This window comes from Xiphophorus couchianus, chromosome 6 (assembly GCF_001444195.1).
Source record: "Xiphophorus couchianus chromosome 6, X_couchianus-1.0, whole genome shotgun sequence".
Lineage (NCBI taxonomy): Eukaryota > Metazoa > Chordata > Actinopteri > Cyprinodontiformes > Poeciliidae > Xiphophorus > Xiphophorus couchianus.
In genome coordinates, this window is record NC_040233.1 from 27,434,092 (window position 1) to 27,461,814 (window position 27,723).

A 27,723-nucleotide genomic window follows, 5' to 3' on the forward strand; every position below is an offset into this window, starting at 1 on the left:
TAGTGACCTTTTACATCCATGTTCTGATCGTTCGCTACATATCACAATATCCAGCTGTGATGGCCGAGAGGTTAAGGCGTTGGATTAGAAATCTAATGGGGTTTCCCGCGTAGGTTCTAATCCTCCTCACAGCGATTTTAGACTCCAGGGTCCACCACACCTGAAGCTGTTGATCAGATTAAGGGAGAGCATCTGAGATCTTGTGGTTTAGTTCAAGATTGCCTTTAGTATTCCAATGACTTGTTACATCCATCTTTTGGTCCTTGGTTGCATAATAGAATATCCAGCTGTGATGGCCGAGCGGTTAAGGCGTTGGATTAGAAATCCAATGGGGTTTCCCGCGTAGGTTCGAATCCTGCTCACAGCGATTTTAGAGTCCAGGGTCCACCACGCCTGAAGCTGTTGATCAGATTAAGGGAGAGCATCTGAGATCTCCTGGTTTAGTTCCAGATTGTGTTTATTACTCCAATGACTTGTTACATCCATCTTTTGCTCCTTGGTTACATAACAGAATATCCAGCTGTGATGGCCGAGTGGTTAAGTCGTTGGATTATAAATCCAATGGGGTTTTCCCGCGTAGGCTCGAATCCTGCTCACAGAGATTTTAGACTCAGGGGTCCACCATATCTGAGCTATTTGTTTGGTTGATGAAAAGCTGCAGAAAAACCATGGTTTATTTCAGATTTCAGGTTCAGTAGTACGTTCACTTGTTGCTTCTTGATTACATATCACAATATCCAGCTGTGATGGCCGAGCGGTTAAGGCGTTGGATTAGAAATCCAATGGGGTTTCCCGCGTAGGTTCGAATCCTGCTCACAGCGATTTTAGAGTCCAGGGTCCACCACACCTGAAGCTGCTGATCAGATTAAGGGAGAGCATCTGAGATCTTGTGGTTTAGTTCAAGATTGCCTTTATTATTCCAATGACTTGTTACATCCATCTTTTGCTCCTATGTTGCATAATAGAATATCCAGCTGTGATGGCCGAGCGGTTAAGTCGTTGGATTGAAATCCAATGGGGTATCCCCGCGTAGGCTCAAATCCTACTCACAGAGATTTTAGACTCCAGGGTCCACCATATCTGAGCTATTTGTTTGGTTGATGAAAAGCTGCAGAAAAACCATGGTTTATTTCAGATTTCAGGTTCAGTAGTACGTTCACTTGTTGCTTCTTGATTACATGTCCAGGCATCCAGCTGTGATGGCCGAGCGGTTAAGGCGTTGGATTAGAAATCCAATGGGGTTTCCCGCGTAGGTTCGAATCCTGCTCACAGCAATTTTATACAAGTTCCAACACACCTCAAGCTGTTAACAGATAAAGGGAGAGTATCTGAGATCTTGTGGTTCAGGTCAAATTTGTTTTTATTATGTCACTGACTTGTTCCATCGACGTTCTGATCGTTGGTAACATTTGGAAATGTCTTGCTGTGATGGCCGAGAGGTTAAGGCGTTGGATTCGAAATCCAATGGGGTTTCCCGCGTAGGTTCGAATCCTGCTTACAGCGATTTTAGACTACAGGGTCCACCATATCTGAACTATTTGTTTGGTTGATGAAAAGCTGCAGAAAAACCACGGTTTATTTCAGATTTCAGGTTCAGTAATACGTTCACTTGTTGCTCCTTGATTACATGTCAAGGCATCCAGCTGTGATGGCCGAGAGGTTAAGGCGTTGGATTAGAAATCCAATGGGGTTTCCCGCGTAGGTTCGAATCCTGCTCACAGCGATTTTAGACTACAGGGTCCAACACACCTGAATTTATTTAGCTACTAATCAAGGGAGAGCATCCAACAGCTCTGAAGATCTCCTGATTTTGTTTCTTACTTTAGTGACCTTTTACATCCATGTTCTGATCGTTCGCTACATATCACAATATCCAGCTGTGATGGCCGAGCAGTTAAGGCGTTGGATTTGAAATCCAATGGGGTTTCCCCGCGTAGGTTCAAATCCTGCTCACAGCGATTTTAGACTACAGCTTCCAACACACCTGAATTTTTTTAACAACTAATGAATTGAGAGCATCTCCGATCTCTTGGTGTAGTTCAAAGTTGCCTTCATTACGCCAGTGACTTATCACATTCATCTTTTGCTCCTAATATTACCTATTAGAATATCCAGCTGTGATGGCCGAGTGGTTAAGGCGTTGGATTAGAAATCTAATGGGGTTTCCAGCGTAGGTTCGAATCCTCCTCACAGCGATTTTAGACTCCAGGGTCCACCACACCTGAAGCTGTTGATCAGATTAAGGGAGAGCATCTGAGATCTTGTGGTTTAGTTCAAGATTGCCTTTATTATTCCAATGACTTGTTACATCCATCTTTTGGTCCTTGGTTGCATAACAGAATATCCAGCTGTGATGGCCGAGCGGTTAAGGCGTTGGATTAGAAATCTAATGGGGTTTCCCGCGTAGGTTCGAATCCTGCTCACAGCGATTTTAGACTCCAGGGTCCACCACACCTGAAGCTGTTGATCAGATTAAGGAAGAGCATCTGAGATCTTGAGCTTTAGTTCAAGATTGCCTTTATTATTCCAATGACTTGTTACATCCATCTTTTGCTCCTTGGTTGCATAACAGAATATCCAGCTGTGATGGCCGAGCGGTTAAGGCGTTAGATTTGAAATCCAATGGGGTTTCCCCACGTAGGTTCAAATCCTGCTCACAGCGATTTTATACAACAAGTTCCAACACACCTGAAGCTGTTAACAGATAAAGGGAGAGTATCTGAGATCTCCCGATTCAGGTCAAATTTGTTTTTATTATGTCACTGACTTGTTACATCCACGTTCTGATCGTTGGCAACATTTGGCAATGTCTTGCTGTGATGGCAGAGAGGTTAAGGTGTTGGATTCGAAATCCAATGGGGTTTCCCGCGTAGGTTCGAATACTGCTTACATCGATTTTAGAAACAGGGTCCACCGTATCTGAACTATTTGTTTGGTTGAAGTAAAGCTGCAGAAAAACCATGGTTTATTTCAGTTTTCAGGTTCAGTAATACGTTCACTTGTTGCTCCTTGATTACATGTCAAGGCATCCAGCTGTGATGGCCGAGAGGTTAAGGCGTTGGATTTGAAATCCAATGGGGTTTCCCCGCGTAGGTTCAAATCATGCTCACAGCGATTTTATACTACAGGGTCCAACAAACTTGATGCTGTTTAACAGATCGAGGGAGAGCATCTGAGATCTCCTTATGTAGTTTAGGATTGTCTTTAATACTTCAGTGACTGTTCACATCCACATTTTGATCGTTCGCTACATATCACAATATCCAGCTGTGATGGCCGAGCAGTTAAGGCGTTGGATTTGAAATCCAATGCGGTTTCCCCACGCAGGTTCAAATTCTGCTCACAGCGATTTTAGACTACAGGTTCCAACACACCTGAATTTTTTTAACAACTAATGAATTGAGAGCATCTCCGATCTCTTGGTGTAGTTCAACGTTGCCTTCATTACGCCAGTGACTTATCACATTCATCTTTTGCTCCTAATATTAGCTATTAGAATATCCAGCTGTGATGGCCGAGCGGTTAAGGCGTTGGATTAGAAATCCAATGGGGTTTCCCGCGTAGGTTCGAATCCTGCTCACAGCGATTTTAGACTACAGGGTCCAACACACCTGAATTTATTTAGCTACTAATCAAGGGAGAGCATCCAACAGCTCTGAAGATCTCCTGATTTTGTTTCTTACTTTAGTGACCTTTTACATCCATGTTCTGATCGTTCGCTACATATCACAATATCCAGCTGTGATGGCCGAGAGGTTAAGGCGTTGGATTAGAAATCTAATGGGGTTTCCCGCGTAGGTTCGAATCCTGCTCACAGCTATTTTAGACTCCAGGGTCCACCACACCTGAAGCTGTTGATCAGATTAAGGGAGAGCATCTGAGATCTTGTGGTTTAGTTCAAGATTACCTTTATTATTCCAATTGACTTGTTACATCCATCTTTTGGTCCTTGGTTGCATAACAGAATATCCAGCTGTGATGGCCGAGCGGTTAAGGCGTTGGATTAGAAATCCAATGGGGTTTCCCGCGTAGGTTCGAATCCTTCTCACAGCGATTTTAGACTCCAGGGTCCAACACACCTGAATTTATTTAGCTACTAATCAAGGGAGAGCATCCAACAGCTCTGAAGATCTCCTGATTTTGTTTCTTACTTTAGTGACCTTTTACATCCATGTTCTGATCGTTCGCTACATATCACAATATTCAGCTGTCATGGCCGAGAGGTTAAGGCTTTGGATTAGAAATCTAATGGGGTTTCCCGCGTAGGTTCGAATCCTGCTCACAGTGATTTTAGAGTCCAGGGTCCACCACACCTGAAGCTGTTGATCAGATTAAGGGAGAGCAACTGAGATCTTGTGGTTTAGTTCAAGATTGCCTTTATTATTCCAATGACTTGTTACATCCATCTTTTGCTCCTTGGTTGCATAACAGAATATCCAGCTGTGATGGCCGAGCGGTTAAGGCGTTAGATTTGAAATCCAATGGGGTTTCCCCACGTAGGTTCAAATCCTGCTCACAGCGATTTTATACAACAAGTTCCAACACACCTGAAGATGTTAACAGATAAAGGGAGAGTATCTGAGACCTCCCGATTCAGGTCAAATTTGTTTTTATTATGTCACTGACTTGTTACATCCACGTTCTGATCGTCGGCAACATATGGCAATGTCTTGCTGTGATTGCCGAGAGGTTAAGGCGTTGGATTCGAAATCCAATGGGGTTTCCCGCGTAGGTTCGAATCCTGCTTACAGCGATTTTAGACTACAGGTCCACCATATCTGAACTATCTGTTTGGTTGATGAGAAGCTGCAGAAAAACCATGGTTTATTTCAGATTTCAGGTTCAGTAATACGTTCACTTGTTGCTCCTTGATTACATGTCAAGGCATCCAGCTGTGATGGCCGAGAGGTTAAGGCGTTGGATTAGAAATCCAATGGGGTTTCCCGCGTAGGTTCGAATCCTGCTCACAGCGATTTTAGACTACAGGGTCCAACACACCTGAATTTATTTAGCTACTAATCAAGGGAGAGCATCCAACAGCTCTGAAGATCTCCTGATTTTGTTTCTTACTTTAGTGACCTTTTACATCCATGTTCTGATCGTTCGCTACATATCACAATATCCAGCTGTGATGGCCGAGAGGTTAAGGCGTTGGATTAGAAATCTAATGGGGTTTCCCGCGTAGGTTCGAATCCTGCTCACAGCGATTTTAGACTCCAGGGTCCAACACACCTGAATTTATTTAGCTACTAATCAAGGGAGAGCATCCAACAGCTCTGAAGATCTCCTGATTTTGTTTCTTACTTTAGTGACCTTTAACATCCATGTTCTGATCGTTCGCTACATATCACAATATCCAGCGGTGATGGCCGAGCGGTTAAGGCGTTGGATTAGAAATCCAATGGGGTTTCCCGCGTAGGTTCGAATCCTGCTCACAGCGATTTTAGACTCCAGGGTCCACCACACCTGAAGCTGTTGATCAGATTAAGGAAGAGCATCTGAGATCTTGTGGTTTAGTTCAAGATTGCCTTTATTATTCCAATGACTTGTTACATCCATCTTTTGGTCCTTGGTTGCATAACAGAATATCCAGCTGTGATGGCCGAGCGGTTAAGGCGTTGGATTAGAAATCCAATGGGGTTTCCCGCGTAGGTTCGAATCTTGCTCACAGCGATTTTAGAGTCCAGGGTCCACCACACCTGAAGCTGCTGATCAGATTAAGGGAGAGCATCTGAGATCTTGTGGTTTAGTTCAAGATTGCCTTTATTATTCCAATGACTTGTTACATCCATCTTTTGCTCCTATGTTGCATAATAGAATATCCAGCTGTGATGGCCGAGCGGTTAAGGCGTTAGATTTGAAATCCAATGGGGTTTCCCCACGTAGGTTCAAATCCTGCTCACAGCGATTTTATACAACAAGTTCCAACACACCTGAAGCTGTTAACAGATAAAGGGAGAGTATCTGAGATCTCCCGATTCAGGTCAAATTTGTTTTTATTATGTCACTGACTTGTTACATCCACGTTCTGATCGTTGGCAACATTTGGCAATGTCTTGCTGTGATGGCAGAGAGGTTAAGGCGTTGGATTCGAAATCCAATGGGGTTTCCCGCGTAGGTTCGAATACTGCTTACATCGATTTTAGAAACAGGGTCCACCGTATCTGAACTATTTGTTTGGTTGAAGTAAAGCTGCAGAAAAACCATGGTTTATTTCAGTTTTCAGGTTCAGTAATACGTTCACTTGTTGCTCCTTGATTACATGTCAAGGCATCCAGCTGTGATGGCCGAGAGGTTAAGGCGTTGGATTAGAAATCCAATGGGGTTTCCCCGCGTAGGTTCAAATCATGCTCACAGCGATTTTATACTACAGGGTCCAACAAACTTGATGCTGTTTAACAGATCGAGGGAGAGCATCTGAGATCTCCTTATGTAGTTTAGGATTGTCTTTAATACTTCAGTGACTGTTCACATCCACATTTTGATCGTTCGCTACATATCACAATATCCAGCTGTGATGGCCGAGCAGTTAAGGCGTTGGATTTGAAATCCAATGCGGTTTCCCCACGCAGGTTCAAATTCTGCTCACAGCGATTTTAGACTACAGGTTCCAACACACCTGAATTTTTTTAACAACTAATGAATTGAGAGCATCTCCGATCTCTTGGTGTAGTTCAAAGTTGCCTTCATTACGCCAGTGACTTATCACATTCATCTATTGCTCCTAATATTACCTATTAGAATATCCAGCTGTGATGGCCGAGCGGTTAAGGCGTTGGATTAGAAATCCAATGGGGTTTCCCGCGTAGGTTCGAATCCTGCTCACAGCGATTTTAGACTACAGGGTCCAACACACCTGAATTTATTTAGCTACTAATCAAGGGAGAGCATCCAACAGCTCTGAAGATCTCCTGATTTTGTTTCTTACTTTAGTGACCTTTTACATCCATGTTCTGATCGTTCGCTACATATCACAATATCCAGCTGTGATGGCCGAGAGGTTAAGGCGTTGGATTAGAAATCCAATGGGGTTTCCCCGCGTAGGTTCAAATCCTACTCACAGAGATTTTATACTACAGGGTCCAACAACTTGATGCTGTTTAACAGATCGAGGGAGAGCATCTGAGACCTCCTTATGTAGTTTAGGTTTGTCTTTAATACTTCAGTGACTGTTCACATCCACATTCTGATCGTTCGCTACATATCACAATATCCAGCTGTGATGGCCGAGCAGTTAAGGCGTTGGATTTGAAATCCAATGGGGTTTCCCCGCGCAGGTTCAAATCCTGCTCACAGCGATTTTAGACTACAGCTTCCAACACACCTGAATTTTTTTAACAACTAATGAATTGAGAGCATCTCCGATCTCTTGGTGTAGTTCAAAGTTGCCTTCATTACGCCAGTGACTTATCACATTCATCTTTTGCTCCTAATATTACCTATTAGAATATCCAGCTGTGATGGCCGAGTGGTTAAGGCGTTGGATTAGAAATCTAATGGGGTTTCCAGCGTAGGTTCGAATCCTCCTCACAGCGATTTTAGACTCCAGGGTCCACCACACCTGAAGCTGTTGATCAGATTAAGGGAGAGCATCTGAGATCTTGTGGTTTAGTTCAAGATTGCCTTTATTATTCCAATGACTTGTTACATCCATCTTTTGGTCCTTGGTTGCATAACAGAATATCCAGCTGTGATGGCCGAGCGGTTAAGGCGTTGGATTAGAAATCTAATGGGGTTTCCCGCGTAGGTTCGAATCCTGCTCACAGCGATTTTAGACTCCAGGGTCCACCACACCTGAAGCTGTTGATCAGATTAAGGAAGAGCATCTGAGATCTTGAGCTTTAGTTCAAGATTGCCTTTATTATTCCAATGACTTGTTACATCCATCTTTTGCTCCTTGGTTGCATAACAGAATATCCAGCTGTGATGGCCGAGCGGTTAAGGCGTTAGATTTGAAATCCAATGGGGTTTCCCCACGTAGGTTCAAATCCTGCTCACAGCGATTTTATACAACAAGTTCCAACACACCTGAAGCTGTTAACAGATAAAGGGAGAGTATCTGAGATCTCCCGATTCAGGTCAAATTTGTTTTTATTATGTCACTGACTTGTTACATCCACGTTCTGATCGTTGGCAACATTTGGCAATGTCTTGCTGTGATGGCAGAGAGGTTAAGGCGTTGGATTCGAAATCCAATGGGGTTTCCCGCGTAGGTTCGAATACTGCTTACATCGATTTTAGAAACAGGGTCCACCGTATCTGAACTATTTGTTTGGTTGAAGTAAAGCTGCAGAAAAACCATGGTTTATTTCAGTTTTCAGGTTCAGTAATACGTTCACTTGTTGCTCCTTGATTACATGTCAAGGCATCCAGCTGTGATGGCCGAGAGGTTAAGGCGTTGGATTTGAAATCCAATGGGGTTTCCCCGCGTAGGTTCAAATCATGCTCACAGCGATTTTATACTACAGGGTCCAACAAACTTGATGCTGTTTAACAGATCGAGGGAGAGCATCTGAGATCTCCTTATGTAGTTTAGGATTGTCTTTAATACTTCAGTGACTGTTCACATCCACATTTTGATCGTTCGCTACATATCACAATATCCAGCTGTGATGGCCGAGCAGTTAAGGCGTTGGATTTGAAATCCAATGCGGTTTCCCCACGCAGGTTCAAATTCTGCTCACAGCGATTTTAGACTACAGGTTCCAACACACCTGAATTTTTTTAACAACTAATGAATTGAGAGCATCTCCGATCTCTTGGTGTAGTTCAAAGTTGCCTTCATTACGCCAGTGACTTATCACATTCATCTTTTGCTCCTAATATTAGCTATTAGAATATCCAGCTGTGATGGCCGAGCGGTTAAGGCGTTGGATTAGAAATCCAATGGGGTTTCCCGCGTAGGTTCGAATCCTGCTCACAGCGATTTTAGACTACAGGGTCCAACACACCTGAATTTATTTAGCTACTAATCAAGGGAGAGCATCCAACAGCTCTGAAGATCTCCTGATTTTGTTTCTTACTTTAGTGACCTTTTACATCCATGTTCTGATCGTTCGCTACATATCACAATATCCAGCTGTGATGGCCGAGAGGTTAAGGCGTTGGATTAGAAATCTAATGGGGTTTCCCGCGTAGGTTCGAATCCTGCTCACAGCTATTTTAGACTCCAGGGTCCACCACACCTGAAGCTGTTGATCAGATTAAGGGAGAGCATCTGAGATCTTGTGGTTTAGTTCAAGATTACCTTTATTATTCCAATTGACTTGTTACATCCATCTTTTGGTCCTTGGTTGCATAACAGAATATCCAGCTATGATGGCCGAGCGGTTAAGGCGTTGGATTAGAAATCCAATGGGGTTTCCCGCGTAGGTTCGAATCCTTCTCACAGCGATTTTAGACTCCAGGGTCCAACACACCTGAATTTATTTAGCTACTAATCAAGGGAGAGCATCCAACAGCTCTGAAGATCTCCTGATTTTGTTTCTTACTTTAGTGACCTTTTACATCCATGTTCTGATCGTTCGCTACATATCACAATATTCAGCTGTCATGGCCGAGAGGTTAAGGCTTTGGATTAGAAATCTAATGGGGTTTCCCGCGTAGGTTCGAATCCTGCTCACAGTGATTTTAGAGTCCAGGGTCCACCACACCTGAAGCTGTTGATCAGATTAAGGGAGAGCAACTGAGATCTTGTGGTTTAGTTCAAGATTGCCTTTATTATTCCAATGACTTGTTACATCCATCTTTTGCTCCTTGGTTGCATAACAGAATATCCAGCTGTGATGGCCGAGCGGTTAAGGCGTTAGATTTGAAATCCAATGGGGTTTCCCCACGTAGGTTCAAATCCTGCTCACAGCGATTTTATACAACAAGTTCCAACACACCTGAAGATGTTAACAGATAAAGGGAGAGTATCTGAGACCTCCCGATTCAGGTCAAATTTGTTTTTATTATGTCACTGACTTGTTACATCCACGTTCTGATCGTCGGCAACATATGGCAATGTCTTGCTGTGATTGCCGAGAGGTTAAGGCGTTGGATTCGAAATCCAATGGGGTTTCCCGCGTAGGTTCGAATCCTGCTTACAGCGATTTTAGACTACAGGTCCACCATATCTGAACTATCTGTTTGGTTGATGAGAAGCTGCAGAAAAACCATGGTTTATTTCAGATTTCAGGTTCAGTAATACGTTCACTTGTTGCTCCTTGATTACATGTCAAGGCATCCAGCTGTGATGGCCGAGAGGTTAAGGCGTTGGATTAGAAATCCAATGGGGTTTCCCGCGTAGGTTCGAATCCTGCTCACAGCGATTTTAGACTACAGGGTCCAACACACCTGAATTTATTTAGCTACTAATCAAGGGAGAGCATCCAACAGCTCTGAAGATCTCCTGATTTTGTTTCTTACTTTAGTGACCTTTTACATCCATGTTCTGATCGTTCGCTACATATCACAATATCCAGCTGTGATGGCCGAGAGGTTAAGGCGTTGGATTAGAAATCTAATGGGGTTTCCCGCGTAGGTTCGAATCCTGCTCACAGCGATTTTAGACTCCAGGGTCCAACACACCTGAATTTATTTAGCTACTAATCAAGGGAGAGCATCCAACAGCTCTGAAGATCTCCTGATTTTGTTTCTTACTTTAGTGACCTTTAACATCCATGTTCTGATCGTTCGCTACATATCACAATATCCAGCGGTGATGGCCGAGCGGTTAAGCCGTTGGATTAGAAATCCAATGGGGTTTCCCGCGTAGGTTCGAATCCTGCTCACAGCGATTTTAGACTCCAGGGTCCACCACACCTGAAGCTGTTGATCAGATTAAGGAAGAGCATCTGAGATCTTGTGGTTTAGTTCAAGATTGCCTTTATTATTCCAATGACTTGTTACATCCATCTTTTGGTCCTTGGTTGCATAACAGAATATCCAGCTGTGATGGCCGAGCGGTTAAGGCGTTAGATTAGAAATCCAATGGGGTTTCCCGCATAGGTTCGAATCCTGCTCACAGCGATTTTATACAACAAGTTCCAACACACCTGAAGCTGTTAACAGATAAAGGGAGAGTATCTGAGATCTCCCGATTCAGGTCAAATTTGTTTTTATTATGTCACTGACTTGTTACATCCACGTTCTGATCGTTGGCAACATTTGGCAATGTCTTGCTGTGATGGCCGAGAGGTTAAGGCTTTGGATTCGAAATCCAATGGGGTTTCCCGCGTAGGTTCGAATCCTGCTCACAGCGATTTTAGACTACAGGGTCCACCATATCTGAACTATTTGTTTGGTTGATGAAAAGCTGCAGAAAAACCATGCTTTATTTCAGATTTCAGGTTCAGTAATACGTTCACTTGTTGCTCCTTGATTACATGTCAAGGCATTCAGCTGTGATGGCCGAGAGGTTAAGGCGTTGGATTTGAAATCCAATGGGGTTTCCCCGCGTAGGTTCAAATCCTGCTCACAGCGATTTTATACTACAGGGTCCAACGAACTTGATGCTGTTTAACAGATCGAGGGAGAGCATCTGAGATCTCCTTATGTAGTTTAGGTTTGTCTTTAATACTTCAGTGACTGTTCACATCCAAATTCTGATCGTTCGCTACATATCACAATATCCAGCTGTGATGGCCGAGCAGTTAAGGCGTTGGATTTGAAATCCAATGGGGTTTCCCCGCGCAGGTTCAAATCCTGCTCACAGCGATTTTAGACTACAGGTTCCAACACACCTGAATTTTTTTAACAACTAATGAATTGAGAGCATCTCCGATCTCTTGGTGTAGTTCAAAGTTGCCTTCATTACGCCAGTGACTTATCACATTCATCTTTTGCTCCTAATATTACCTATTAGAATATCCAGCTGTGATGGCCGAGTGGTTAAGTCGTTGGATTAGAAATACAATGGTGTTTCCCGCGTAGGTTCGAATCCTGCTCACAGAGATTTTAGACTCCAGTGTCCACCATATCTGAGCTATTTGTTTGGTTGATGAAAAGCTGCAGAAAAACCATGGTTTATTTCAGATTTCAGGTTCAGTAGTACGTTCACTTGTTGCTTCTTGATTACATGTCAAGGCATCAGGCTGTGATGGCCGAGAGGTTAAGGCGTTGCATTAGAAATCTAATGGGGTTTCCCACGTAGGTTCGAATCCTGCTCACAGCAATTTTAGACTCCAGGTCCAACACACCTGAATTTATTTAGCTACTAATCAAGGGAGAGCATCCAACAGCTCTGAAGATCTCCTGATTTTGTTTCTTACTTTAGTGACCTTTTACATCCATGTTCTGATCGTTCGCTACATATCACAATATTCAGCTGTGATGGCCGAGTGGTTAAGTCATTGGATTAGAAATACAATGGTGTTTCCCGCGTAGGTTCGAATCCTGCTCACAGAGATTTTAGACTCCAGTGTCCACCATATCTGAGCTATTTGTTTGGTTGATGAAAAGCTGCAGAAAAACCATGGTTTATTTCAGATTTCAGGTTCAGTAGTACGTTCACTTGTTGCTTCTTGATTACATGTCAAGGCATCAGGCTGTGATGGCCGAGAGGTTAAGGCGTTGCATTAGAAATCTAATGGGGTTTCCCACGTAGGTTCGAATCCTGCTCACAGCGATTTTAGACTCCAGGTCCAACACACCTGAATTTATTTAGCTACTAATCAAGGGAGAGCATCCAACAGCTCTGAAGATCTCCTGATTTTGTTTCTTACTTTAGTGACCTTTTACATCCATGTTCTGATCGTTCGCTACATATCACAATATTCAGCTGTGATGGCCGAGAGGTTAAGGCGTTGGATTAGAAATCCAATGGGGTTTCCCGCGTAGGTTCGAATCCTGCTCACAGCGATTTTAGACTCCAGGGTCCACCACACCTGAAGCTGTTGATCAGATTAAGGGAGAGCAACTGAGATCTTGTGGTTTAGTTCAAGATTGCCTTTATTATTCCAATGACTTGTTACATCCATCTTTTGCTCCTTGGTTGCATAACAGAATATCCAGCTGTGATGGCCGAGTGGTTAAGGCGTTAGATTTGAAATCCAATGGGGTTTCCCCCGCGTAGGCTCGAATCCTGCTCACAGTGATTTTAGACTCCAGGGTCCACCATATCTGAGCTATTTCTTTGGTTGATGAGAAGCTGCAGAAAAACAATGCTTTATTTCAGATTTCAGGTTCAGTAGTACATTCACTTGTTGCTTCTTGATAACACGTCAAGGCATCCAGCTGTGATGGCCGAGCGGTTAAGGCGTTGGATTTGAAATCCAATGGGGTTTCCCTGTGTAGGTTCTAATCCTGCTCACAGAGATTTTAGACTACAAGGTCAATCCCACCTGAATTTATTTAACAAATAATCAAGGGAGAGCATCCGAGATCTCCTGGTTTAGTTCAAGGTTGCCTTCATTTCTCCAGTGACTTGTTACATCCATCTTTTACTCCTTGGTTACATAATAGAACATCCAGCTGTGATGGCCGAGTGGTTACGATGTTGGATTAGAAATCCAATGGGGTTTCCCCCGCGTAGGTTCAAATCCTGCTCCCAGCGATTTTAGCCTACACGCTGCAACACAGATGAAGCTGTTTAACAGATCGAGGGAGAGCATCTGAGATCTCTTTATGTAGTTTATGTTTGTCTTTATTACTTCAGTGGTCGCTTGCTGCGTATCACATTGACCAGCTGTGATGGCTGAGCGGTTAAGGCGTTGGATTTGAAATTCAATCGGGTTTCCCCGTGCAGGTTTGATTCCTGCTCACAGCGACTTTTTACTGTAAAATGTTGTAGATCAAATAAATGAAAGTTTAAGTGTGACAGTTTTTTTGTTAGATTGCGATTAATTCTGATTTCCACATGAAACAAAAGCAGATATAAAATCTTAAACTAAAGATGACACAAACTCTTGTTTGTTGACTTTCACAGATGTTATCCTGCATTTACCAAATCTCAGTTTGTTCCCTGGGTTTGATTTAATCTTCTGAAATTGATGCACAGATTTTAAAAAGTTGAACTCTCCCTGTTGTCAAGTATCATCAGGATCTTCTTTACCCCTTTTCACAACCCTTTTTATTCCACCTATGTGTTTCTTAGCATTTTCAGAACCATCATTTACTCCCAGTTTTGTTCTCCATCTAATTCCACTTTCTCATCTGTTTTTAGAGGATTTTTTCATCCCAATTAATTCTTTCTTTCCAAAAATCTTCTTTTTCCTCATCCCTGCCCTTCCAACCACTTAAATCCCATCTATGTTTTTTTATTCAGATTTACCTAAGCCTTAAGCAGCTGTGACCCGCTGCCGACTGGCCGTCAATCCAGTTCCTAACAAATTTCTAACATTCCTAACAAATTCCTAACAGTCCTAACAAAGTCCTAACAAGTTCCTAACAAAGTCCTAACAATTCCTAACAAAGTCCTAACCAATCCGAACAAACTCCTAGGATTTTGCGTGTTACGTCATCACGTATGACATGCGCAGTGACCTGCGCGGAAAGAAACGAATGTTGTTGCTCCTCCGTCTCCTACTTTTTGACTGTTTAATCGAGGTAAAATGAGTATTTATGGTTAATAGTTTATTTATATGGTGGATAGTTACTGTCCACCATAAAAAGATACTGTTGCTTGGAATATTATTCTAACATCTGCTGTGATTTGTACAGTTTTAAAGATGACGAAGACAGGAAAACCGGACTCTTACTGGGCTGGTGTTATGCAGCTGTATGCTCAGGGCAAGTTCCGATTTACCACCGGGAAGAGACCTGGAGCCAGAAGATGGAAATCTGTCATCCAGCGGATAGACACATGCCCACTGACTCCTGCCTTCAACCAAAAAGTCAGGACAATCGACATATTTGGGAAAAAAATTCCCTGCAACTGTGGTTATCATACGGTAAGTTAATTTCTTTTATTGTATACAATAGATTAAAAAAGGCTATGTTGCATACCAGTGAGTGTTGACATTTTTAAGTGTTTCACTTAAGTTTTTGTTATTATTTTGTTACCTATCTTAATATGTAAGACAAAAACAGACAATAATTCGAAATGGCTATAGAACACCGGAAAGAATTTAATGATTTATTACACAAGTTTATTCAATGTTGTTTTTCCACAGTCAGCTGAGCAGGCAAATACAACAGGGATTGAAGCAGAAAGCATGCCAGGTGCAGGGAGCAGCACAGATGTACCTAGGGCTGCTGCAGATTCAAGCCCACAAATCAGTTCAGCTTTAAAAACAGTTAATCCTGCTATGCACAGGAGCTCAAGCATAGTTGAAGCTGCAGCAGATCCAGCCACACAAAACATTTCAGGTGTAGGCACAGTTCCAGCTGACCAGACAGCGCAGAGGAGCTCAAGTTCAGGGAGCTGCCAACTTCCCACTATGTCAGTCAGTCAAACTCCAAATCAGATAAAGTGTGCATTATGTAGTGAAGATGTCAATGTGGAACTTTTCTCTGAACATTTGTCTGACTTTCATGCAGAGCAATGTTGTGAACATTGTGGGAAAAAGGTCATGGGTGCAGTTGGTTTGCTTCATCATATTGAAGAAGGTCATGAGCCACCAGGCAAAACATCACCATCTATGCCAGACCAACATCAAGTATTTAAACTACATGGGATACCAGCAACTTCACCCCATAAACCAGCAGCATCTCCCCAGAAACCAGCAATACTTCCCCAGAAACCAGCAGCATCTCCCCAGAAACCAGCAACACCTCCCCAGAAACCAGCAATACTTCCCCAGAAACCAGCAGCATCTCCCCAGAAACCAGCAACACCTCCCCAGAAACCAGCAATACTTCCCCAGAAACCAGCAGCATCTCCCCAGAAACCAGCAACACCTCCCCAGAAACCAGCACTTGAGCCACAACAGTGCCTTGCAACAGTGCAACACCCCCAGCCAACTCCTTCAGTTGCTTCATCTATTCCCCACCTTAGGCCTCCGGAGGTGAATTGGGTCAGCTTTCTTCCCAAGCAGTTTTTGCGGGTCATCAAGCCAGCAGACCAGCAATGGATTGCACAGTGCCTTTATAATTCTACTGGACAGTTTAAACAACACTTCTCACAAAACTGGTTTCATCCACCCTCTCTACCAAAGATAATGAATGCACCTCCAGATCCCCTGGTCTACTTCAGGCAGAGGATGTTTTTATGGGCACCTATGCGGATGTGGGGTATTTCTCTTAAGTGTCATCAATGCAACACCAAGATGCATCACTCTGGGATCTACACAAAGGTCAGAGAAGTTATAGATCTTGATTCAAGATATTATTTGATTGGGGGAGATTATCCACGGTGCAGTAAATGCATGATTCCTGTTTGTCCATGGAGCACAGAGGTGCTAAATCAGTTAGATCCTGCCCATAGAAACAGGTTTCCAGCCATTCTCACCACACAACTGGCTCTGGACAAAAGGTGTGTGACTTTGCTGAAACCACGCACTGTTGGAAATAGCTCCAGTTACGTGCAGCAAGCATTAGAAGAACTGCACAGTGAGGAGTGGGCAAAACGCACCATCGATTATCTGACTGACTGTGAGCTTCACAAGAAGAAGAGCGCGTTAAGTAGGATCCATGAAGTGGTCTATCAGAATCCACCAGAGTTTAGCCCCCTTCCTCTTGCACAGTGGTTTGAGACTGTGCATGCCAATGAAATACTCTGTCACTTGTCCGAGATGAAGGGTGTCATCACGTCAACATATGGAAGGATTTTAAAGCTTGATTCAACCAAAAAGGTACAGTAAAACACCTCTAAAATATGTTGTTATTCTGATTATAATTTGCATTCCAAATTCTAATCAGATTATAATTACCTTTTTTTTTTTTTTTTACCAAACAGATCACCAAGAAACTTGCTGGTGGAATTTCTGAGACCGCTACATGGATGACAAACATCACCAATGAATATGGCCAGGTTCTGAACTGTGTGCTGACCACAGGTGAAGGAGCAGGGTTGGAGGAACCTTGCCAAGGAATTGTCATGCGCTTCCGGAATGCTGGGGAACCAGAGCCACAAATCCTTTATGTTGACAGAGACTGCTGTAGTGAATCAGGTTTGTGATTTTTAGACCTCGTTGCACTTCACTGTAACATTTGTTTACAGTTCAAAGTTTAAAATATTTTAGGGTCACTTTAATTATTTTATTAAGAAATGTATTTTGAACAAGGTATTGTGATCTATGTAGCAGTTATGTTTTATGTAGCAACATTAATACAATCAGCTGTGAGTCATAAGGTAAATTAACTGCTGTAGAATTGATTAATTTGTGTTTTATTTATATATTTATTTTTGCTTAAACAGGCGTGCCTCCAGTGCTTGAGTGGTTTCGACCATGGAAAACTAAAGTGAGGCTTGACATCTTTCATTACATGAGACGATTCACAACCGGTCTCACCACAGAACATCATCCTCTTTATGGAACTTTCTGCTCCAAGCTGTCCTGCTGCATTTTTGAATGGGATCAAGATGATGTCAGCTGCCTTAAAGAAGCAAAGAGGTCAGAGCTGAAGAAAAAATATACTGGTCATCCTCCCACTGACGCCCAAGTTTTGGCCAACATTAATTCGAGTGAGCTTGCTAAACATTGCAGAAGAAGGACAAGAGGGGTAGAAGAAACCCGGAACCTCATTCAGGAATTATTAAACTCCATGTGGGAACTGACTGACACCTCAGGTCTCCGCCTGATCAACCCTGAGAGCATGACTCATGTGTGGCAAGTGCAGCAGAAGCACCTGCCATGCATCCAAGATCCACCTGGTGTTGAACTGTACACCAAGCTTCGCTCAACACAAAAGGGAGACAAAGAAGTTCAAACCTTCAGATGTAGCAGGGGCTCGTCTTCAGTTGAAAGCTTTCATCGACACCAGTGCTCCTTCATACCAGGTAAACTGTGAATTGGTATATTTGATGTCATTCATTTTTGTAACACCAGAATTTTAACCTTACATCTAAAAATGAGAGTAAGCATAATTTCTGAAAAAAATTCCATAGAAGTTATCATTTCATAAATGCTGCCAATCTTTGCAACTCTGTTTTTTAAGGATGGAGAAGCAATGCCATGCACACTCAAATGTATATGCTTGAGGGTGGATCCAGATGGAACATGAAAAGAACCCAAGAAGCTTTAGATATGAGTCGCAGATCGCACAGTAAACTCTATGATGTTCGTCTGATGTCCAACCTCAACACTCTGAGCAACAAAGTGCTGGGTCATGCCCTCTTGCCAGAGTTTGTTCCCCCAGGCTGTCCCACAGGTATTGGACATTTACCTAACAAATTCCACAAAAATGCTGATTTTTGTACAGCAAATTTGCCACTTTCAAATACAATTGTCAAATGTCCTTTATGTTCCTTGAAGGTGAGCGGATTGCTGTGGAGTATCTTCTTGCACAGTCAGACAGAGGAGACCTCTTAGGTCCCCAGCAGGACAGCGAACTGGGAGTTATTTTGCCAGAGATGCCAGCTAACGCTCAGGAGGACAGTCCTGATGTCACCATCAGTGACGTCACTGACATTCTCTCAGAGAGCCCCCACGACATCCTACAGTGTGAAAGCCAGTTGGAAATGCCATCCCCTAACATTCTTTTTCTCCAGGAAGAATCTTCTCCCATGTCATCTCAGGTAATGCTTTAATTACATTACACTTGTATTTAGTGAGTAATTTGTCTTATTAACAGAGCAAATTACCCTCATGTGTTCCATGCTTCTACATTGGCATTTACAATCTATTGTTATAATTTATGAGATTATCATCAGTAACTGAAGATGGTTGTTATTGAATAGTTTGGTGATGATCATGTAAATGAGATGAACAAAAGCAAAAAAAAAAACATTTCAAACTTTTATGTTATAAATACTGTAAGAGCCAAAAATGTCAGTTTGTAACATTGTTTATTATTGTGTACGCCATTTTCATATTTAGATATTTTCTTAAAAATAAGATTCCATTGTCACGTTAATATAGTGGTTTACACTGAAACAAATAAGCAGCCACTATAAATACCTTGCCATCATGAGTGCAGAGAAAAAGGTTTTTTTGGGGCGATATAAGGAACATTTGCTGTCGCTTCTGTGTGTTTACAGGAAACCAGTATCGACTCAACCCCTGCCTCTCCCACTCATGCTGCTGCTTCAGTCGGAGGTCAGCTTACTGATGACCACTCCTTTAGTGGACCAAGTAGCTGTTCCCAGGTGGACCAAGTATCCCAGGTAGAGTGAGACCTATGTGGGTTCATTTTGTTTCATTACAGCATGCAACACTTTGCTTGGTTGCTGGATTATGTTCAATAGACAATTTTGGGATGTAGTTGTTGTTATAAAATCATATTTCCAGATTAGGCTTTGGCTTAGCTTGATTTACTTTCCCTTTTCCATCTTTCTCAGCATCTAAACATTTTTTCTTAATAAATCTGAAACAGTACTTGATTTTATGCTTTAATCTACTTTATTTAAACCAGTAGTTCCCTTACCTGGTCCTCATGTACCCCTTCCCTGCATGTTTTTGGTGTCTTGCTTGCAAACAGCTTACTTAAATGATTAAAAGGCTTCTGCAGCACTTGTTTGGGACCACTGTTTTAGACTAAATTATTTCTCTCTTTTTCTTTTGTGGCATGTTGGCCTTTTTCTTTGGTAGAAATACGGATTATCCAATCCGATCAACCATCAGTTCCAGGAAATTGTTTCAGATAACATAAAGAAATGACTGTGTGCATATCTGTATCTATGTATTTTTCTTTTAAGGAGACCCGGTGTGACTACAGAGGTTTTCCTGGATGGGAGGCAGTTGACAGCTTGGCAGAGTACCTTTTGAGCCTCAACAGAACAATAACTGCATTGTCAACAACAGAGGTAGAAAATGTCTTGCAGCTGTATTCTAACCTGCATGCTATGGACAAGCAGCCTGCCAAATACACCTTAAAAACCAAGAAGAGCACGTTACCAGGACCTTGGAGGGCTTCCCGGAAACGAAGTGGCTCTGCACCTGGTCAGCAAGCAGCTGAAAGGTAACCTGTCTAATATTTGACACAATGGATAACTTGATTGCATATTCACTGATGGAAGCCAAGTCATGAATTGCAAATACAATATTTTTTTTCTCTTAGCATTAAGCTTAGGAGATTAATATGGGTTTGCTGAACTCATAAAAATGAGAAGAACTTTTCTACTGCATTTCATTACTGCTCCAATCAAATCAGTGTTAATGAGCTTGTGTTTTTCTGCTATTTGAATGACCTGTTTGTTACACAGACTCTTCATGACCCATGGCCAGGCTGCCCAGAGACCTGACGCAAACAGAGTGTCTGAGTGCGTTTGCCTCAAGCTGTTGAAAGAATATCAGCAAGCAAGAAACCGACCAAAAGACAGCAAGGGGAAGGTTTTACCCATCCCACAATCTATTGTTCAAACGTACTGCCACTTTAAACAACTACTTGAGGACTCCAGGCCCATACAGGACCAGACCAACTTGTTGTTGGTCACCATCAACAATACCACTGTGTGTGCTTGGTAAGATGTCCTTTATTTTTAACAGATATTGCACTTTAAAGATGGCTTGATTTTGAAAGGAAACAATTTATGTTGTATTATCTTTCAGGCTACATGAGCGGCAGAAGAGAACAGACAGGGACACTCTTCTCCAAGGTGTGAATCTTCCTCCGAAGGTGTCCGTGGCTGACGCCTCCTTTCCAGAAGCGAGACAGCTCCCCTCCCTTCCTGTGGAACATGGACATAAAAGCATGGAGTTTAAGGAACCTGAAAACAGAGAAGGCGAGGCACTGATCCGTCAACGGGTTGGTGGTAAAGCTGGCTCCGCCCAGCAATGTCCTCCTTCATACCAGCCAGGACTCTTTTCACAGGCCCCAGTTCCTGCCAGCTTCCTGTGTCCACAGACTAACCAGCCACCATCATCTGCTTGGTCCTACTGTGAGCAGAACCAGATGCCACAAGCGCCATCCACTTCTTTGGGTTTCTGCTACGGTCCACCAGCTCCAGTTTTGACCTCATTTGGACAAGGACAGTTCCCACCCCTGCCATCTCCTCTGGGTCCATTATATCAGTACTATAGACCACCACTTCACTCATCAATCCCAGCAGCTGCTGCTGGTTCAGCATCATCATCACCATCAGATCAGGCTCCAGCCAACATGAATCGCTACAGGAAGTGGAGACAGAATAGGGCAGAATTAGAAGACCAGGAACGCCTGGCAAGAGGGGAGCCTCCCAAAAAGCGCCAATGGAAGCAGGACTACCACTACCAGTGTTCAGTTTGTGGCCAGGCGAAAAACAAACGCACTGGCCATACACAGATTAAGGGAAAATGGTACTGTCCAGCCTCTGGACAGACCATTTTGGAATGGAAAGAGTCTCTTGGGAAGCAGTGACTGTTTGAAAGATTTTCTTTTTAGTTTTCATCTTTTAATATCTCATCATTTTTGTTCTCTCTGTTGCTATCTGTATGTTTTTAGTGAGCCTTTAGGTGCTGCTTTATACATGTTGAGGTATATTGTTAGTCCTCTGTGAATGTAGTTGTGTAAGAGTGAATAAATGTCACTGATCATTTATTTGTGTGTTCTATAATTTTGTTGGCCCTCTCAAAAGTGATACTATCAACAGTATAGTAATTCAGTAATTCAGAATTAACAGTAATGTGGATGTTATGCTATATTGAACTTGAAATTAGTGTAAAAAATGCTTTGTGGAGCATAAAACAGGTATTATTACTACAATAATACAATAATATCTGAAGCATGAACTTAAGAAGAAGCTTCAGATATTTCCTCTCTCTTTTTTCTTTTTCCCCCCCTTTCTTTCCCCTCTCCTTTCTTTTTCCCCCACCTCTAGCAGTCCCTTTTGCCCCATTTTTGGCCGAGAGGTTAAGGCGTTGGCTTTGAAATCCAATGGGGTTTCCCCACGCAGGTTCGAATCCTGCTCACAGCGAGTGATTTATAAATCATCCTTGGAAGGTTTTAGTATTAAAATGACCAGGATTTCAGAAAATACATCTTCTTAATATCATTTAGGAAGAAACTTTGCAAATGAAGTTATTTCCTCGTGTGTTTTGAATCCTGTTCACAGTGATTTCATCATATATTTGTCTATAAATGGACAGTATTGACAATACGTGGAAAATACAAATAATCTCTCTTAACACTAATACTTAAAAATTTAAATATTATTCCAGAACCAGAGAGTTGAAATGATTTGAATAACTTTTTAAATGTCATACATGTTGTGCTCCTGATTCTGAAACTGAGCTTAGAAATCTGAGTAAGTTTTAATTATAGTTAATATCTATTGTGTTGTTTTTTAAATGAATTTCTATGTTTCTGGTGGTTTTCTTGTATAAGGTATACATTATTGCTATTATTTAAGGAGACTGGATAACTTCTTGAGCTCCAGTTTGCATGTTCTCCTTCTGAATTTGTGCGTTCTTCCTGGGTACTCTGGCTTCCTCAGGTAATGCAAACACAACAGTTATGTTAATCTGCTGCTTACTTGGGTAATTAATTTTAATGAATTATTTTTTCCTGTTTCTTGTCCAGACTGGCGACCCTAGAGGACTTGACCTCTGGCTTGGATCATGTTGGATTTATTTTTCTTCTGATTGGGAGGCAGGCAGCTGTGATGGCCGAGCGGTTAACTCGACTCGAAATCTAATGGGGTTTCCCCGCGCAGGTTCGAATCCTGCTCACAATGATTTTAGACTGGGAGAATCAGTTGGTTTAAAATACTAGACCAATAAATTTCCTGTATATTAAAGTAAAACATGAATCGAGTTCTTCTGTCTTGTTTTATTTGCAAAGAATCCAAAGACTAAAACCAGTTCCTATCTGGATTTTTAATATTTATCTCAATAATATAAAAGTTACTCCAAGTGTCTGCATCCATTTCAGTCCTCTCTTCAGTTTCTCATCTCGTGTTGTTCCTTCCTTTATGTCCCTCCTTCAGGTTTTTATTCAGATGTAAACACACGTAGCTGTGATGGCCGAGAGGTTAAGGCGTTGGACTCGAAATCCAATGGGGTTTCCCTGCGCAGGTTCGAATCCTGCTCACAGCGGAGTGGAAACTATTCTTTATCTGTTAAGCTGATGTCATATGAAGGTTTTACTCTGGGATGAAAAGATAAATCCATATCTGACTTCTGGTTGTGTTTGGGATAATTAAGTTAGACATGGTGGGAGGAAGTCCTGCTCTCGGTTTGGGGTCTGACAGCTGTGGATAATTTCATTTTCACACAACAATTAATGGCAAATTGTCTCATCTACCTGCAACCTGGACTGCCCTTCCACAAGGACACAGGAATGTGGAAACTTTTTGGATTAAGACCCGTTTGCAGCGTTATGTTGTTTTTATAGACAGCCTCATTCAATAAATAATTTCATTTAGTGAAAGTTTCACTAAACAAATGTAATTAAAACATCTGACCTGTTCTATAATTGGTTCATTCATTCGTTCACCAGGCTATGAAATTATTGCTGCATCAAGCCGTCCCTCCGTTTTTCATTAGAGTAATGATATTCTGAGACAGTTCTGTCCAAGTCTGTACATATTTTGTGCATATAAGTTAAATAAAGTCACATCTTGAGTTTAGACATTGCTGATAGTTGGAGCGATGCATCATAAACAGATTCAAAGTCAGATAACACACCTCAGAGGAGTTGATGCAAATAAGCTGAGCTTATTACTGTGACACTTTTTAGGTGCAAATAAATGTTTGCTCTCCTAATCCTGATAAGAACTTTGTTCGCTGTGAGCAGGGCTTGAACCTGCGCAGGGAAACCCTATTGGATTTCGAATCCAACGCCTTAACCACTCGGCCATCACAGCTTCACGACACTGAAGGAATAAAATAATAAAATGAATCTATCCTCAGCAATAAGAACAGGATGTAGGTCACTCAGAGCACAAGTCAGCCAAGTTTTAATGTGGCTGTTAAAAGCATTAGAGTAGATGTGTTCTTAGTTACCATGACAACAGAGGGAAACCAAATGACCACTTTGTGTCGCATCTAATATTTTTGTAAGTAGATTTTCATTTAAAAGTTTGAGTTTTTGTCCTAGTTTCTTTAATTTTGGTCCAGGGGCCGTACATGACATTTTAAACACCCTGTGGTCTAATGAGAGCAAACTTACATCTGTTCCAGAAAAACATAAGTCACTGCTTGTTAATGATTTCTAATTCTCTTATTTCTATTTAGTATCAGCGATTTCTAGGTTTAAATGCACCAGAGTTCTTCCTTTCCAAGCAATAAAAATATTGTTTTGCAGAGGATTTATGACATTATGCGGAATGAAAACCATCGCGCTAATGTTCCCAGAGGAGTGAGGGCCATCGTAACGCCCATCAGCGGGGGTTGTGCGTTGAAATGCCTCAAAGGTCTGAAGGCAGCGATGGAGACACTTATCCAAAATACATCCCATCCATGAAAACGTCCAAACGCAGACAGACGCGGAGGACAGCAGCTGTTGGCCGGTAATCCTGCCTGAAAGCGGGACAATCCAATCATTTCCCCGAGACGCAGCGGCCAGCGAATAACAGCTCGTTCATTTGACTTTAAAATGCAGCAGAAGGGTTTTTATTGCAGCCCAAACACTTTTTTTCCTAAAATCTCACAATGATCTCATGTTTTTATCTGTTTTACTAATTCAATCATGTCGTCCCCTTGTCCAGCAGTGTCAGCTTTACGGAATTAATTAGGCCTGAGCAGCAAAGCGCTGCGAAGGCCTATTGTATCTGTACTGTTTTATTATTATTCTGCCCCCCTCTTCGTGTGCCTTTTTGGGGGCTTTATCATATTCAAAAACTCACCAAACTTGGCGGAAGCGACTAGGCGGTTTAAAAATTTTGAATTTTAAGGTCGCCGCAAAAATCGCAAAAAAAATTGCTCAACGCCGGCAACTAGCAATTTTCAACAGACCCATTGCTATTCACTTACTTCATCGTAGAGACTTGAAATTCGGTACAGTTGTAGAGCTCACTAAGACGCTCAGAATTTACAAGTAATGTCATAGTGCAAGTATCGCAGGAAGTCGGCCATTTTGTATTGAAGGTCCATTTTTTACCTCGATTTTGATGTTTACAGCCTTCGTATTTGATCGAACTCCTCCTAGGGATTTCGATTGATCGGCTTCAAACTCGGTCAGTCTGATCATAAGGCATGTCTGATTTAAAGTTATCAAATCGGTGAGTTTTGGAGCATGTTGAAGGGGGGTTACCAGGGGTCAAAGTTCACCTACACGCCATGAAACAAAAACCTCTTATATTTCCTATACAAAAGCACATAGAGGGACCAAACTTTCAGTGATTGATCGTCATCGGGTGTCCTATAATACTCTGCAGTGAAATTTTTTTTTTACGTAGGCCACGCCCCCTGAGAGCAGGAAGTGTAATGTTTTACTGTGAACGGTCGCTATCTTAGCCCTTTGACCTAATCAACATGAAACTGTGTCCAGAGACAGAAGACATGTTGGTGTGTTGTGGATTCCAACCCCGACTGGCTGCGATGAAGCAGGTGGGCGTGGCGGCGTTGCGAACGCCGTCGAATTTCGTTTGGCTTTGAATTCCACAGTTTCGGGGTGACCTGCTCCAAACTCACTAGGATGGATCCTTATCCACCCGCCAACAGGAATCCATAGCGATATTTGGTGGGCGTGGCCTAATTTCTCTATACTGCCCCCTAGAATATTTTAAAAAATCAGCCCCAAGCCATGCTTTAACTTAGAATTACGAAACTTGGTACACATGTGTATCTTGTCAGGACGTACAAAAAAGTCTCTTGGAGCCATGCTCTAAACCCAACAGGAAGTCGGCCATTTTGGATTGAAGGTCCATTTTGGGCCCTATTGTGGCCGTTTACAGCCTTTGCATTTGATCGAACTCCTCCTAGGGATTTCGATTGATCGGCTTCAAACTCGGTCAGTCTGATCATAAGGCATGTTTGATTTAAAGTTATCAAATTGGTGACTGTATGAGCTTGCTGAAGGGGGATTACCAGGGGTCAAAGTTCACCTACACGCCATGAAACACGAAACTCTTATATATCCTGCACAGAAACTCACAGAGACACCAAACGATCAGTGATTGATCATCAATAGGTGTCCTAAAATACCCTGTGGTGAAATGATGACATCGCTTAAGCCACGCCCCCTGAGAACAGGAAGTGTCATGTTTTACTGTGAACGGTCGCTATCTTAGCCCTTTGACCTAATCAACATGAAACTGTGTCCAGAGACAGAAGACATGTTGGTGTGTTGTGGATTCAAGCCCCGACCGGCTGCGATGAAGCAGCTGGGTGTGGCGGCGTGGCGAAGTGACCTGTAACGCCGATGCCATACGTTTGCTTCTAGATTCCACATGTTTCGACCGAGCTGCACCAAACTTGGCCTGACTCATCCTGGTGTGATGCCTGACAATGCTATGTCATCATATTATGACGTCATCTAAGCCCCGCCCCCTCAGAATGAATTAGAGAGATCTTCTGTGTAATTACATAATAAACAGTCCATGTTCGTCGTTTGTAGGGCAATGCTGCCCTCTGCTGGCCACTGAAATAGTTTCATTATTTCAGTAATTCGACACCAGAGGGCAGCATTGCCCTACGGAATGACAGTTCAATGTTGAATTAAAGAGGAAAAAATTAAATAATTTGTAATTCTAACACAAAAACTCACAGAGACACCAAAGTTTGAGTTATTGATCATCCTCTTGTGTAGAATAATATCCAATGGTCAAATGATGACATCACGTAGGCCACGCCCTCTGACAACAGGAAGTCTTGTATTTTACTGTGAATGGTCGATAGCTTCTGCACCAAACTTTGCACGAGTGACCCTGGTGGGATCCTTGACGACCCTATGTCATCATATTATGACGTCATCTAAGCCCCGCCCCCTCAGAACAGGAAGTGCCGTTTTTTTACTTGGAAAGCTCCGTTTATGGCTCTCTTGACCTAATCAAGATGATTCGGATGATAAACTCTGTCAATGCTCGCTGCTGGCTGAACCGTGTGGGCGTGGCCAAATGGCGAATATCAGTCCCTCGCCATATGCATACGTTTGGCTCTTATTCAGGCATAGATCATCCGATTGGCGCCAAACTGGATATGTATGACCTTTGTTCACCTCTAAAGAGCCCAACGGGTTTGAAATGTAATTTGGCTCCACTGCGCCCCCTAAGTTAATACATGGGTTGTATCTCCTCGACGCATCGACCGATCTGCGCCAGATTTTTCGACAGTCGTCGGGCAGCGCCGCCGAACGCATTCACGCGTATCGCCCGGTGGACGGGCGGGGAAAATGCGCGACAGCTTCTGCGGCGGCTGGCGGGCGGCGGTGCTGGAAACTGCGGCGGAGCTTCTGCGGTGGGGAGCGGGCTGCGGCTCTGGAAACCGAGCGAGAGCTTCTGCGGTGGCCGGAACCCCCGCGGTGGCCAATAGGCCGGAGCGGCGCTTGCTGCGAGGGCCGCCCGAGGCTGCTTGCAGCTTTAATTTATTTTATTATGAAGTGGAAGAAATCGTCCTTTCAAGTTGTTAAAAAAAGCAAAACAAAAATTGCTTTGCGTATTTATTTATTTAACGTGTGGAGTTTTTTCTTGATATCCTTTTTGATCAAATCATTAAATAAAATCGCCTTAAATGTGAATCTTCAGCAAAACCATATCAAATAAAACTGCTCAACTAAAATGCGTAAATCAACATTAAAACGCGATTTTCATTACATTTTCCGTGACTTTAACGGTTTCAGTTT

General features: G+C 42.6%; 2 protein-coding genes and 61 non-coding genes across 63 annotated transcripts; 62 read left to right on the forward strand and 1 right to left on the reverse strand.

Moving 5' to 3' along the window:
- Window positions 1-53: 53 nt before the first annotated feature.
- On the forward strand, window positions 54-134 carry trnas-aga (transfer RNA serine (anticodon AGA)). Its single transcript has one exon. It is a non-coding gene; the product is annotated as a tRNA-Ser (tRNA).
- A 152-nt stretch (window positions 135-286) lies between these two features.
- On the forward strand, window positions 287-367 carry trnas-aga (transfer RNA serine (anticodon AGA)). The gene has a single exon. It is a non-coding gene; the product is annotated as a tRNA-Ser (tRNA).
- A 152-nt stretch (window positions 368-519) lies between these two features.
- On the forward strand, window positions 520-601 carry trnay-aua (transfer RNA tyrosine (anticodon AUA)). The gene has a single exon. It is a non-coding gene; the product is annotated as a tRNA-Tyr (tRNA).
- Window positions 602-740: 139 nt separating this feature from the next.
- Window positions 741-821, forward strand: trnas-aga (transfer RNA serine (anticodon AGA)). The gene has a single exon. It is a non-coding gene; the product is annotated as a tRNA-Ser (tRNA).
- Window positions 822-1,193: 372 nt separating this feature from the next.
- On the forward strand, window positions 1,194-1,274 carry trnas-aga (transfer RNA serine (anticodon AGA)). Its single transcript has one exon. It is a non-coding gene; the product is annotated as a tRNA-Ser (tRNA).
- A 148-nt stretch (window positions 1,275-1,422) lies between these two features.
- On the forward strand, window positions 1,423-1,503 carry trnas-cga (transfer RNA serine (anticodon CGA)). Its single transcript has one exon. It is a non-coding gene; the product is annotated as a tRNA-Ser (tRNA).
- A 139-nt stretch (window positions 1,504-1,642) lies between these two features.
- trnas-aga (transfer RNA serine (anticodon AGA)) lies at window positions 1,643-1,723 on the forward strand. Its single transcript has one exon. It is a non-coding gene; the product is annotated as a tRNA-Ser (tRNA).
- A 153-nt stretch (window positions 1,724-1,876) lies between these two features.
- Window positions 1,877-1,958, forward strand: trnas-uga (transfer RNA serine (anticodon UGA)). The gene has a single exon. It is a non-coding gene; the product is annotated as a tRNA-Ser (tRNA).
- A 156-nt stretch (window positions 1,959-2,114) lies between these two features.
- trnas-aga (transfer RNA serine (anticodon AGA)) lies at window positions 2,115-2,195 on the forward strand. The gene has a single exon. It is a non-coding gene; the product is annotated as a tRNA-Ser (tRNA).
- A 152-nt stretch (window positions 2,196-2,347) lies between these two features.
- On the forward strand, window positions 2,348-2,428 carry trnas-aga (transfer RNA serine (anticodon AGA)). Its single transcript has one exon. It is a non-coding gene; the product is annotated as a tRNA-Ser (tRNA).
- Window positions 2,429-2,580: 152 nt separating this feature from the next.
- trnas-uga (transfer RNA serine (anticodon UGA)) lies at window positions 2,581-2,662 on the forward strand. Its single transcript has one exon. It is a non-coding gene; the product is annotated as a tRNA-Ser (tRNA).
- A 151-nt stretch (window positions 2,663-2,813) lies between these two features.
- Window positions 2,814-2,894, forward strand: trnas-cga (transfer RNA serine (anticodon CGA)). Its single transcript has one exon. It is a non-coding gene; the product is annotated as a tRNA-Ser (tRNA).
- Window positions 2,895-3,032: 138 nt separating this feature from the next.
- Window positions 3,033-3,114, forward strand: trnas-uga (transfer RNA serine (anticodon UGA)). The gene has a single exon. It is a non-coding gene; the product is annotated as a tRNA-Ser (tRNA).
- A 152-nt stretch (window positions 3,115-3,266) lies between these two features.
- On the forward strand, window positions 3,267-3,348 carry trnas-uga (transfer RNA serine (anticodon UGA)). The gene has a single exon. It is a non-coding gene; the product is annotated as a tRNA-Ser (tRNA).
- Window positions 3,349-3,504: 156 nt separating this feature from the next.
- Window positions 3,505-3,585, forward strand: trnas-aga (transfer RNA serine (anticodon AGA)). The gene has a single exon. It is a non-coding gene; the product is annotated as a tRNA-Ser (tRNA).
- Window positions 3,586-3,738: 153 nt separating this feature from the next.
- trnas-aga (transfer RNA serine (anticodon AGA)) lies at window positions 3,739-3,819 on the forward strand. Its single transcript has one exon. It is a non-coding gene; the product is annotated as a tRNA-Ser (tRNA).
- Window positions 3,820-3,972: 153 nt separating this feature from the next.
- Window positions 3,973-4,053, forward strand: trnas-aga (transfer RNA serine (anticodon AGA)). The gene has a single exon. It is a non-coding gene; the product is annotated as a tRNA-Ser (tRNA).
- Window positions 4,054-4,206: 153 nt separating this feature from the next.
- On the forward strand, window positions 4,207-4,287 carry trnas-aga (transfer RNA serine (anticodon AGA)). The gene has a single exon. It is a non-coding gene; the product is annotated as a tRNA-Ser (tRNA).
- A 152-nt stretch (window positions 4,288-4,439) lies between these two features.
- trnas-uga (transfer RNA serine (anticodon UGA)) lies at window positions 4,440-4,521 on the forward strand. Its single transcript has one exon. It is a non-coding gene; the product is annotated as a tRNA-Ser (tRNA).
- Window positions 4,522-4,672: 151 nt separating this feature from the next.
- On the forward strand, window positions 4,673-4,753 carry trnas-cga (transfer RNA serine (anticodon CGA)). Its single transcript has one exon. It is a non-coding gene; the product is annotated as a tRNA-Ser (tRNA).
- Window positions 4,754-4,891: 138 nt separating this feature from the next.
- Window positions 4,892-4,972, forward strand: trnas-aga (transfer RNA serine (anticodon AGA)). Its single transcript has one exon. It is a non-coding gene; the product is annotated as a tRNA-Ser (tRNA).
- Window positions 4,973-5,125: 153 nt separating this feature from the next.
- Window positions 5,126-5,206, forward strand: trnas-aga (transfer RNA serine (anticodon AGA)). Its single transcript has one exon. It is a non-coding gene; the product is annotated as a tRNA-Ser (tRNA).
- A 153-nt stretch (window positions 5,207-5,359) lies between these two features.
- Window positions 5,360-5,440, forward strand: trnas-aga (transfer RNA serine (anticodon AGA)). Its single transcript has one exon. It is a non-coding gene; the product is annotated as a tRNA-Ser (tRNA).
- A 152-nt stretch (window positions 5,441-5,592) lies between these two features.
- Window positions 5,593-5,673, forward strand: trnas-aga (transfer RNA serine (anticodon AGA)). Its single transcript has one exon. It is a non-coding gene; the product is annotated as a tRNA-Ser (tRNA).
- Window positions 5,674-5,825: 152 nt separating this feature from the next.
- Window positions 5,826-5,907, forward strand: trnas-uga (transfer RNA serine (anticodon UGA)). The gene has a single exon. It is a non-coding gene; the product is annotated as a tRNA-Ser (tRNA).
- A 151-nt stretch (window positions 5,908-6,058) lies between these two features.
- On the forward strand, window positions 6,059-6,139 carry trnas-cga (transfer RNA serine (anticodon CGA)). Its single transcript has one exon. It is a non-coding gene; the product is annotated as a tRNA-Ser (tRNA).
- Window positions 6,140-6,277: 138 nt separating this feature from the next.
- On the forward strand, window positions 6,278-6,359 carry trnas-aga (transfer RNA serine (anticodon AGA)). The gene has a single exon. It is a non-coding gene; the product is annotated as a tRNA-Ser (tRNA).
- A 152-nt stretch (window positions 6,360-6,511) lies between these two features.
- On the forward strand, window positions 6,512-6,593 carry trnas-uga (transfer RNA serine (anticodon UGA)). Its single transcript has one exon. It is a non-coding gene; the product is annotated as a tRNA-Ser (tRNA).
- A 156-nt stretch (window positions 6,594-6,749) lies between these two features.
- trnas-aga (transfer RNA serine (anticodon AGA)) lies at window positions 6,750-6,830 on the forward strand. The gene has a single exon. It is a non-coding gene; the product is annotated as a tRNA-Ser (tRNA).
- Window positions 6,831-6,983: 153 nt separating this feature from the next.
- trnas-aga (transfer RNA serine (anticodon AGA)) lies at window positions 6,984-7,065 on the forward strand. The gene has a single exon. It is a non-coding gene; the product is annotated as a tRNA-Ser (tRNA).
- A 151-nt stretch (window positions 7,066-7,216) lies between these two features.
- On the forward strand, window positions 7,217-7,298 carry trnas-uga (transfer RNA serine (anticodon UGA)). The gene has a single exon. It is a non-coding gene; the product is annotated as a tRNA-Ser (tRNA).
- Window positions 7,299-7,454: 156 nt separating this feature from the next.
- Window positions 7,455-7,535, forward strand: trnas-aga (transfer RNA serine (anticodon AGA)). The gene has a single exon. It is a non-coding gene; the product is annotated as a tRNA-Ser (tRNA).
- Window positions 7,536-7,687: 152 nt separating this feature from the next.
- On the forward strand, window positions 7,688-7,768 carry trnas-aga (transfer RNA serine (anticodon AGA)). The gene has a single exon. It is a non-coding gene; the product is annotated as a tRNA-Ser (tRNA).
- Window positions 7,769-7,920: 152 nt separating this feature from the next.
- trnas-uga (transfer RNA serine (anticodon UGA)) lies at window positions 7,921-8,002 on the forward strand. Its single transcript has one exon. It is a non-coding gene; the product is annotated as a tRNA-Ser (tRNA).
- Window positions 8,003-8,153: 151 nt separating this feature from the next.
- trnas-cga (transfer RNA serine (anticodon CGA)) lies at window positions 8,154-8,234 on the forward strand. Its single transcript has one exon. It is a non-coding gene; the product is annotated as a tRNA-Ser (tRNA).
- A 138-nt stretch (window positions 8,235-8,372) lies between these two features.
- On the forward strand, window positions 8,373-8,454 carry trnas-uga (transfer RNA serine (anticodon UGA)). Its single transcript has one exon. It is a non-coding gene; the product is annotated as a tRNA-Ser (tRNA).
- A 152-nt stretch (window positions 8,455-8,606) lies between these two features.
- On the forward strand, window positions 8,607-8,688 carry trnas-uga (transfer RNA serine (anticodon UGA)). Its single transcript has one exon. It is a non-coding gene; the product is annotated as a tRNA-Ser (tRNA).
- A 156-nt stretch (window positions 8,689-8,844) lies between these two features.
- On the forward strand, window positions 8,845-8,925 carry trnas-aga (transfer RNA serine (anticodon AGA)). The gene has a single exon. It is a non-coding gene; the product is annotated as a tRNA-Ser (tRNA).
- Window positions 8,926-9,078: 153 nt separating this feature from the next.
- Window positions 9,079-9,159, forward strand: trnas-aga (transfer RNA serine (anticodon AGA)). Its single transcript has one exon. It is a non-coding gene; the product is annotated as a tRNA-Ser (tRNA).
- Window positions 9,160-9,312: 153 nt separating this feature from the next.
- Window positions 9,313-9,393, forward strand: trnas-aga (transfer RNA serine (anticodon AGA)). Its single transcript has one exon. It is a non-coding gene; the product is annotated as a tRNA-Ser (tRNA).
- A 153-nt stretch (window positions 9,394-9,546) lies between these two features.
- On the forward strand, window positions 9,547-9,627 carry trnas-aga (transfer RNA serine (anticodon AGA)). The gene has a single exon. It is a non-coding gene; the product is annotated as a tRNA-Ser (tRNA).
- A 152-nt stretch (window positions 9,628-9,779) lies between these two features.
- Window positions 9,780-9,861, forward strand: trnas-uga (transfer RNA serine (anticodon UGA)). Its single transcript has one exon. It is a non-coding gene; the product is annotated as a tRNA-Ser (tRNA).
- Window positions 9,862-10,012: 151 nt separating this feature from the next.
- On the forward strand, window positions 10,013-10,093 carry trnas-cga (transfer RNA serine (anticodon CGA)). Its single transcript has one exon. It is a non-coding gene; the product is annotated as a tRNA-Ser (tRNA).
- A 138-nt stretch (window positions 10,094-10,231) lies between these two features.
- Window positions 10,232-10,312, forward strand: trnas-aga (transfer RNA serine (anticodon AGA)). The gene has a single exon. It is a non-coding gene; the product is annotated as a tRNA-Ser (tRNA).
- Window positions 10,313-10,465: 153 nt separating this feature from the next.
- Window positions 10,466-10,546, forward strand: trnas-aga (transfer RNA serine (anticodon AGA)). Its single transcript has one exon. It is a non-coding gene; the product is annotated as a tRNA-Ser (tRNA).
- A 153-nt stretch (window positions 10,547-10,699) lies between these two features.
- On the forward strand, window positions 10,700-10,780 carry trnas-aga (transfer RNA serine (anticodon AGA)). The gene has a single exon. It is a non-coding gene; the product is annotated as a tRNA-Ser (tRNA).
- A 152-nt stretch (window positions 10,781-10,932) lies between these two features.
- Window positions 10,933-11,013, forward strand: trnas-aga (transfer RNA serine (anticodon AGA)). Its single transcript has one exon. It is a non-coding gene; the product is annotated as a tRNA-Ser (tRNA).
- Window positions 11,014-11,164: 151 nt separating this feature from the next.
- trnas-cga (transfer RNA serine (anticodon CGA)) lies at window positions 11,165-11,245 on the forward strand. The gene has a single exon. It is a non-coding gene; the product is annotated as a tRNA-Ser (tRNA).
- Window positions 11,246-11,384: 139 nt separating this feature from the next.
- On the forward strand, window positions 11,385-11,466 carry trnas-uga (transfer RNA serine (anticodon UGA)). The gene has a single exon. It is a non-coding gene; the product is annotated as a tRNA-Ser (tRNA).
- A 152-nt stretch (window positions 11,467-11,618) lies between these two features.
- On the forward strand, window positions 11,619-11,700 carry trnas-uga (transfer RNA serine (anticodon UGA)). The gene has a single exon. It is a non-coding gene; the product is annotated as a tRNA-Ser (tRNA).
- A 156-nt stretch (window positions 11,701-11,856) lies between these two features.
- trnas-aga (transfer RNA serine (anticodon AGA)) lies at window positions 11,857-11,937 on the forward strand. Its single transcript has one exon. It is a non-coding gene; the product is annotated as a tRNA-Ser (tRNA).
- Window positions 11,938-12,076: 139 nt separating this feature from the next.
- On the forward strand, window positions 12,077-12,157 carry trnas-aga (transfer RNA serine (anticodon AGA)). The gene has a single exon. It is a non-coding gene; the product is annotated as a tRNA-Ser (tRNA).
- Window positions 12,158-12,309: 152 nt separating this feature from the next.
- Window positions 12,310-12,390, forward strand: trnas-aga (transfer RNA serine (anticodon AGA)). Its single transcript has one exon. It is a non-coding gene; the product is annotated as a tRNA-Ser (tRNA).
- Window positions 12,391-12,529: 139 nt separating this feature from the next.
- trnas-aga (transfer RNA serine (anticodon AGA)) lies at window positions 12,530-12,610 on the forward strand. Its single transcript has one exon. It is a non-coding gene; the product is annotated as a tRNA-Ser (tRNA).
- Window positions 12,611-12,762: 152 nt separating this feature from the next.
- Window positions 12,763-12,843, forward strand: trnas-aga (transfer RNA serine (anticodon AGA)). The gene has a single exon. It is a non-coding gene; the product is annotated as a tRNA-Ser (tRNA).
- A 152-nt stretch (window positions 12,844-12,995) lies between these two features.
- trnas-uga (transfer RNA serine (anticodon UGA)) lies at window positions 12,996-13,078 on the forward strand. The gene has a single exon. It is a non-coding gene; the product is annotated as a tRNA-Ser (tRNA).
- Window positions 13,079-13,217: 139 nt separating this feature from the next.
- Window positions 13,218-13,299, forward strand: trnas-uga (transfer RNA serine (anticodon UGA)). Its single transcript has one exon. It is a non-coding gene; the product is annotated as a tRNA-Ser (tRNA).
- A 155-nt stretch (window positions 13,300-13,454) lies between these two features.
- On the forward strand, window positions 13,455-13,537 carry trnas-aga (transfer RNA serine (anticodon AGA)). The gene has a single exon. It is a non-coding gene; the product is annotated as a tRNA-Ser (tRNA).
- Window positions 13,538-13,668: 131 nt separating this feature from the next.
- trnas-uga (transfer RNA serine (anticodon UGA)) lies at window positions 13,669-13,750 on the forward strand. Its single transcript has one exon. It is a non-coding gene; the product is annotated as a tRNA-Ser (tRNA).
- A 687-nt stretch (window positions 13,751-14,437) lies between these two features.
- On the forward strand, window positions 14,438-16,624 carry LOC114146335 (uncharacterized). The gene is made up of 3 exons (XM_028020308.1): window positions 14,438-14,529; window positions 14,644-14,873; window positions 15,463-16,624. The coding sequence occupies exons 2-3, from the start codon at window positions 14,652-14,654 to the stop codon at window positions 15,931-15,933; spliced, it is 693 nt and encodes a 230-aa protein (XP_027876109.1). The 5' UTR covers window positions 14,438-14,529; window positions 14,644-14,651; the 3' UTR covers window positions 15,934-16,624.
- A 665-nt stretch (window positions 16,625-17,289) lies between these two features.
- Window positions 17,290-21,540, forward strand: LOC114146258 (uncharacterized). Its single transcript, XM_028020186.1, has 7 exons — window positions 17,290-17,863; window positions 18,022-18,234; window positions 18,339-18,601; window positions 19,064-19,189; window positions 19,721-19,983; window positions 20,228-20,485; window positions 20,574-21,540. The coding sequence occupies exons 1-7, from the start codon at window positions 17,350-17,352 to the stop codon at window positions 21,358-21,360; spliced, it is 2,424 nt and encodes an 807-aa protein (XP_027875987.1). The 5' UTR covers window positions 17,290-17,349; the 3' UTR covers window positions 21,361-21,540.
- Window positions 21,541-22,954: 1,414 nt separating this feature from the next.
- On the forward strand, window positions 22,955-23,036 carry trnas-cga (transfer RNA serine (anticodon CGA)). The gene has a single exon. It is a non-coding gene; the product is annotated as a tRNA-Ser (tRNA).
- A 688-nt stretch (window positions 23,037-23,724) lies between these two features.
- Window positions 23,725-23,806, reverse strand: trnas-cga (transfer RNA serine (anticodon CGA)). The gene has a single exon. It is a non-coding gene; the product is annotated as a tRNA-Ser (tRNA).
- Window positions 23,807-27,723: the final 3,917 nt, after the last annotated feature.